At 48.8% G+C, this 7,052-nt stretch overlaps 1 protein-coding gene across 1 annotated transcript; it reads right to left on the reverse strand.

The window, feature by feature from the left end:
- Positions 1-63: 63 nt before the first annotated feature.
- LOC104912986 (BTB/POZ domain-containing protein KCTD19-like) lies at positions 64-7,046 on the reverse strand. The gene is made up of 8 exons (XM_019619783.2): positions 7,026-7,046; positions 6,501-6,626; positions 5,278-5,574; positions 4,183-4,327; positions 3,641-3,832; positions 2,889-3,011; positions 272-291; positions 64-195 (listed from the first exon to the last, which is right to left on the reverse strand). Exons 1-8 carry the CDS (start codon positions 7,044-7,046, stop codon positions 64-66), a joined length of 1,056 nt encoding a protein of 351 aa, XP_019475328.2.
- Positions 7,047-7,052: the final 6 nt, after the last annotated feature.

The raw sequence follows: 7,052 nt of genomic DNA on the forward strand, positions 1-7,052 counted from the left end.
CCACGGGATGACGGGCATCCACAGCCTACTCTCGGCAGCTGTTCCAGCACCTCACCACTCTCACTAGTACCACGAACTTCCCCTGACATCCAACCTCAAGCTTCCCTCCCTCAACTTATAAACCACTTTCCCCTTGTACCTGCTGTTATCTACCATTTCAAAGAGTTTCGATTCCCCCTCCTCTTTGTAGGCTCCCTTTAGGTACTGAAAGGCTGCAATCGAAGAACCCCCAATCTTTCCACAACCCTTCTTTTCTCCAGGCTGAACAAGCCCAGCTCCCCGCGCCGCCGCCTGCAAGCGACGGGACGAGGGGTTCGTTACCGAGAGTTGCTGCTAATTGCTAATTGCAGGCACCGGGGAGACCCGAGTGAGGCCTTTGAGTACTTAGAAATGGAAGAACTAGGCACTGGTGAGGCCTCACCTTGAGTACTGTGTTTTGGGCACCTCGGTACAGAAGGGACATGGAGGTGCTGGAGCAGGTGCAAAGAAGGGCAACAAGGCTGGGGAAGGGCTTGGAGAATATGGCCTATGAGGAGAGAATGAAGGAACTGGGGCTGTTCAGTCTGGGGACAAGGAGGCTGGGCGGACACCTTACTGCTTGCTTCCAATATCTGAAAGGTGATTGCAGCAGAGCGGGGCTGGTCTCTTCTCACTGATGACAGGATGAGGGGAAATGGCCTCAAGTTGCGCCAGGGTAAGTTCAGGTTGGATATCAGGAAAAACTTCTTTACAGAAAGGGCTGTTAAGCACTGGAATGGGCTGCCCAGGGAGGTGGTTGAGTCACCATCCCTGGATGTGCTTAAAAACCATCTGGATGTGGTACTCAGGGACACAATTTAGCAGAGGGATGTTAGAGTTAGGGTAATATGGTTAGGTTGTGGTTGGACTCGATGATCTTTAAGGTCTTTTCCAACCTGAGTGATTCTATGATCCTATGATTCTAAGAAGTGGATCAACTCTTCAGCAGGGGCTGTTGTGTTATGACAAGGGGAAACAGGTTCTAGCTAAGAGAGGGAAGATTCAGACTGGAGGTAAGGAAGATGGTTTTTTTATACTAAGGGTGGTGAGACACAGGCTCAGGTCCAGAGAGGTGGTGGTGTCCCGTCCCTGCAGATAGCCAAGGTCAGGGAATGGGGGCTCAGAGATTCTGGTGGAGCTGTGGATGTCCCTGCTCATTGCAAGGAGAGGGAGCAGGCAGCCTTTAAGGTCCCTTGCAACTCACAGAATCACACAGAATCACAGAACGGCCCGGGTTGGAAGGGACCTCAAGGGTCACGAAGCTCCAACCCCCCACCACACGCGGGCCACCAACCTCCACATTTCATAGCAGCCCAGGCTGCCCAGGGCCCCATCCAACCTGGCCTTGAACACCTCCAGGGATGGACGGGGCATCCACAGCCTCTCTGGGCAGCTGTTCCAGCACCTCACCACTCTCATAGTACAGAACTTCCCCTGACATCCAACCTCAAGCTTCCCTCCCTCAACTTATAAACCATTTCCCCTTGTCCTGCTGTTATCTACCATTTCAAAGAGTTGATTCCCCTCCTCTTTGTAGGCTCCCTTTAGGTACTGAAAGGCTGCAATGAAGAAACCCCCAAATCTTTCCACAACCCTTCTTTTCTCCAGGCTGAACAAGCCCAGCTCCCTCAGCCTGTCTTTGTAGTGGAGGTGCTGCAGCCCCCTGATCATCTTTGTGGCTCCTCTGGACCCTCTCTGTCTTTCTTGTACTGGGGGCTCCAGACCTGGACACAGCACTGCAGATGGGGCCTCACAAGAGCAGAGCAGAGGAGGACAATCACCTCCCTGCCCTGCTGGCCACCCCTCTTCTGATTGGAGCCCAGGATCCCATTTGCTTTCCAAACTGCAGGAGCACACTGCTGGCTCATGTTAAGCTTTTCATTCATCAGGACCACCAGGTCCTTTTCTGCAGGGCTACTCAACCATTTCATGATTCTATGACTTCCCAGCAGATCAAATGTCCATGCAAATGAGTTGATCTGTGGGACTAGAGGGAATGGCCTCAAATTTGACCAGAAACTCAGTCTGGATATTAGCAAATGCTACTTCTCCAAAACAGTGTTCAGGCACTGGAATGGGCCATCCAGGGAGGTGGTGGAGTCACTGACCCTGGAGGTGTTCAAGGAACGTTTAGACATTGTGTTGAGGGACATGGTTTAGTGAGAACTATTGGTGATAGGCAGACAGTTGGACTGGATGATCTTGTGGGTCTTTTCCAACCTTGGTGATTCTATATCTGTGATAAGACTGTTTAGTTCACAGTTGACTGTATTAATACCATTCCTGTTTCAAATAGTTTATTTCACAAATGAATATTAAACGCAGTGCTCGTAAGAAAATATGTAGTGGTGACAGAATGACAGATTGAGCTTGGAGGGGAACCTCTGGAGGTCACCCAATCCAGCAGGGCCAACCCAAGCAGCGTGCCCAGGACCAAATCCAAACAACTTCTGAATATTTTCAAGAAGGGAGGCTCCATAGCCCCTCCGTGCTCTGCCAACGTACATGAAGTTCATAAAATCACAGAATGGTTTGGGTTGGAAGGAACCTTAAAGGCCATCTGCTCCCACTCACTGCAATGACCACCCACAGCTCCATCACTGCTCAGAGCCCCGTGCAGCCTGACCTTGGCTGTTTGCAGGGATGAATCACCACCACCTCTCTGGGCAGCCTGTTCCCATGCCTTGCTGCCCTTATCCTAGAACATTTCCTGTATATTCTGTCTAAATCTCCCCTCTTACAGTTTGAAAACATTTCCCCCTGTTCTACCACCACAGACCCTGCTAACGATTCTGTCCCCATCTTTCCTATAGCTCCCTTTTACATACTGAAAGGCCACCATCAAGTTCCCTCTATGTACACTGTATTACCTCTATAGATCCTCACAGCCTCTGTAAGTTCAGGGATTCCCAAAGTTAAAGCTTCCTCCTCCAAGGCATCAATGTTGGAGAAATCATCAGGCAACAGCATCTTCTTGGAGCGGAGAAAGTTAACTTGAAAATAAACACAAAACATAGAAAGTGTGCGTTGGCACCCTGCGCCCAGTGCTCAGGCCTAGCAAAAAGAGCTCCTTATGACCTCCTGCAGCACTACCATTCCTACATACACATACACAGCAGATAATATGCAGCATGCCGTGACACAATGCCTTTGAATGGGATAGCCTGCAAATGAGGCTTGTGCTGGAGGAGGCTAAACAGAGCGTGGGTAATCAGGTAAGCACAGAATTAGGTTAGTTCTGTTTATCATTGCATCCTAAGAAATTCAAGATAGAGGTTTGGCTGATTCTTTGTCCTGTACATACTTCCATCCCAATGTGCCCTTAAATGTGTATTTTCCCACATGCCAACAGTAGCTCCAGTTCCTGATGCCATAATGCATTTTAGTTTAGCAGGCTAATGACAGATAAATAAGTAGGACCGTAAGTGGGTAATTTTAGGTATGAGACTCCAGCAGGCACCTGGTGCACGTTTTGCTTCTTAACGCACTGAAACTGGCAGACAGCAAAACCACACCAGTAAATATTAAAAGATTCCAGCCTTTAAAGAAGTATTACTGGAGATAGGAAGGAATGGGTTAATTAAGGATGATTTAGACGTGTCATAATAATAAAAATAGTTACCTATGAAGCGGAATTCACTGTAATCACATTCTATCAGGGCAGCATTCTCAAGCAGCCACAGCAAGTTGTCATCATTGACTAGCACTGGATATTTTTGCACTAAATCTAATGGCAAAAAGCAGTAATTCACTTCCTCTTCTGTATCAAGTAAAGGTGTATCCACTAGTCCTAGGGGAGTCCTTTCACATAGCCCTAAGTGAAGAAAAGCAGAGAAGAAACAGTTAGATAAAGACAGAACTTCCTGGCTTGCAGTAATCCAAGTCAGCATTCCTAAGGATGCAAAAGAATTCTGGAGTCCCTTCCATAGAATTTCCTACATGCAGAGTGAAAAGCCGAAGACAGGAATACCCAACCAAGAGTTACATGTACGTCCTTCTATGTTCCCGTGATGAGACATCTGGGAAAAAGACGTGCAAAAACAGAGCAAACAACTCAAATCCTTTCAGCTTTGCAGTAACTCAGAGCTGTGAGCTGGGCTCAGTCCAGGTTACTCAGCAAAGGAACCTCACTGAGTGAACCTGGGAGGGGTCTGGGACGCCTACCTGCAAACACTGGGCTTTTAGGAGGGATCTCTGATGGCTTGTTGGCACATTTCTGTGTTTTCCAGTTATTCAGAGGCACTCTTTCAGCTACTGGTGTATCTGCAGGTTGGACACGTGAACTGTCCTCCTTCAAATTGCCTAAAAGCTGTTCAAATACATAAAGTTTTTCTACGTAGTACTTCAAAAAATAAAAAATAGCCACGGGAAGGAGTCCAACCCCCAACCCATGCCACGCTGCAGCTCACATCTGCTACAGCATGCCATGGAATATTGTGCGCAGACAAGAACAAACACATTTTACCTTCCTAACATTTTGATACCCAAAGTTAGCCGGAAAAAAAAACACCAAAATGAATGGAGAATATCTTAGGAATGTGGAATAAAATGAGAGCCATTTATATATTCCAGAAGAAGCCAACTGTTTTTACAGCACTTGAGTTCTGATGGCACTGGTTTCTATTCTAGCTCTGGAATTCAAAAGTCCTAGAGGTTGGAAGGGAGCTCTGGGGAACACGGCGTCCAACTGCCCTACAAGAGGTTCCCTACAAGAGGTTGGCACGTGTAGAAGTGTACAGCAACAGAGAAAGCCAAGGAAGGCAACAGGAAGCTCCTTCTAGTGATATTTTTACCCCATACATTGGAGGAATTCATTGATTAGAAACGGGAATTGACGTTTGGCTCAGTTATAGTCATTAATAATAGTCTCTATACTTCCTAATCTTTTATAGGATGATAAACAAATTCCTTTAAAGCTGGAACAAATGGTTGCACACCGTTGCAGGATATTAAGTACAAAGTAAATATAGGAGCCATGGTTATGACTTCCAGTGCACACACAATAAATACCTCTGTGAATTAATAGGGTGGCATTGACAGCCACTTAAAAGCCAGAATCAGCAAAGATTCTGCTTTGGAAGTGTGTTCTGGGGTGGCTGTTTCTCTTTATTTGCTTGGATATACATCACAAGCACTGATAAAGTCACACATGCATTCCTTGACGTCCTCGTACAGATGGTACTATCTAAGGAATAAATATATATCATCTTCTTAACAGTAGTTATGTATGTATAGGATACTCGGAACACCCCATTTTACCTGTACTAAAGGCGTCAGCTGCAAAACTAATGCTTGCTCGTACAATAAATTCAATTCAGTGCAGCTGAGAGAAGACAATTTTGAAGTCTGCATGTAATAATGAAGGTGCCTGAATACGAAACCATCTTGGTCAATAAATAACCTCAGATTTTCAGACCAGTCTTGTACAGAAGCCTCCTTCCACAACAGAGAGTCAGGAAACTGAGCGACTTTACTTCTGGGGAGTGAGAAATACCATCCGCCAACATTAAAGTTAATTGACTCTTCTTCTGCCGGTTCAATAGCGCTCTCCGGTTCCTTCAAAAAGAAGAGGAAAACGCATCAAAAGGAAAAATGAACCCGTAAGTTCTGAAGCTACGTGCCATTTTATTTTAAAATTCCATTGGGCTTTGCGTTTCCCATCGGTTTTTCCCACCGTAAAGATTCCATCAGCTGCCCCAGGTGGGATATTGGGAACAATTTATTCTCAGCAAGAGTGGTGAGGTGTTGGCACAGCTGCCCAGGGAAGGGAGTGGGGGTCTCTGTCCTGGGGGTGGTCAAGAGAAGAGTGGATGTGGCACTGGGGACGTGGCCTGGAGCCGGCACAGGTGGGCTGGTGGTTGGGCTGATGGCCTTGGTGGCCTTCCCGACTTCAAGGATCCTATGATTTCATTTTCTGTTCTGAGGTAGCATCCGTACGACAGGTTTTGAAGCAGCTTGTTAAAAAACAAAGCACGGGGCAAATGGCCTAGAGCATCACATCCCTGTTCCCGTTCCTTAGTACGTGCCTATGGTCACCAGCTGTGAAAAGTCAGGGTTTGATCCAACCCAGTGCTTTTGTTATGACAAGACTGGAACAAAATGCAAACAAACACCTGCATGCCCTCCCACTCAGCTCCGAGTAGCAGGGAAAGAATCGTAGCATCATTAAGGTGGGGAAGCCCACCAAGACCATCCAGTCCAGCCATCAACCCATGCATGTGGCCACTCTAGGCCACGTCCCTCAGTGCCACGTCCCCACGGCTCTGGACACCTCCAGGTGACTCCACACCTCCCTGGGCAGCTGTGCCAGCACCTCGCTGCTCTCTGGGAGCACAGATGGTTCCCAATATCCCACCTGACCCTCCTCAGGCCATCACCCCTCTCCCTATCACCACCACCTGGGCGCAGAGGCCTGCCCCAGCCCTCCCATGGTGCTTTTAAGGCCCACAGGCAGTCGTCTCTTGTTGTTGCATGACACCCACGTGTGGGTTTGGCTGCGGTTTAGCACGGCATGCACAAGTGCTAAGGGAAGACTGGCTGCAGCCCCGGCCTCCTGTGCCACTGCCACCGAGGGGGTGGCTTTGTGTTGGAGATGGAGAACGCGGCTCCTGCGGCAGGAAGAAGAAAACATGAGAAACTGTGCTGCCTTTTCCCCTCCTGGAAAGGCTGCAGGAAGGGAGCGAGAAGGAAATCGAGAAGAGGAAGGGGAACAAATGGCAGTGAAGGAAAGCGAGAGCTGAGCCAGACTGGATGGGGCCCCGGGCTGCTATGAAATGTGGAGGCTGATGGCCCTGCGTGTGGCGGGGGGTTGGAGCTCCGTGATGCCTGAGGTCCCTTCCAACCCGGGCCGTTCTGCGATTCTGCGGCTCACACAGCTGCACAGCCGCAGCCCTCAGTGCTGCTCGGCCCCAGCACCGCCTGCAGCTGAGCGGCTGCTCCCCCACCAAAACACCGCGAAACGGGGCAGCCCGGCACGGCCCTGAGAAGGGAGGAGGGCTGGGACCCACAGTGCGGCTCTGCCTCTCCATGGCGGC

This window comes from Meleagris gallopavo, chromosome 13 (genome assembly GCF_000146605.3).
Source record: "Meleagris gallopavo isolate NT-WF06-2002-E0010 breed Aviagen turkey brand Nicholas breeding stock chromosome 13, Turkey_5.1, whole genome shotgun sequence".
Taxonomy (NCBI): Eukaryota; Metazoa; Chordata; class Aves; order Galliformes; family Phasianidae; genus Meleagris; species Meleagris gallopavo.

Excerpts from the sequence above, each read along its gene's own strand:
- LOC104912986 (XM_019619783.2), bottom strand. The coding sequence starts at position 7,046 with ATGGAGAGGCAGAGCCGCACT. Across the intron at positions 5,575-6,500 it reads AACCGCAGCCAAACCCACAC|GAACCGGAGAGCGCTATTGA; the intron begins GTGGGTGTCATG and ends TTCTTTTTGAAG. Across the intron at positions 4,328-5,277 it reads AGCTGACGCCTTTAGTACAG|CTTTTAGGCAATTTGAAGGA; the intron begins GTAAAATGGGGT and ends GTATTTGAACAG.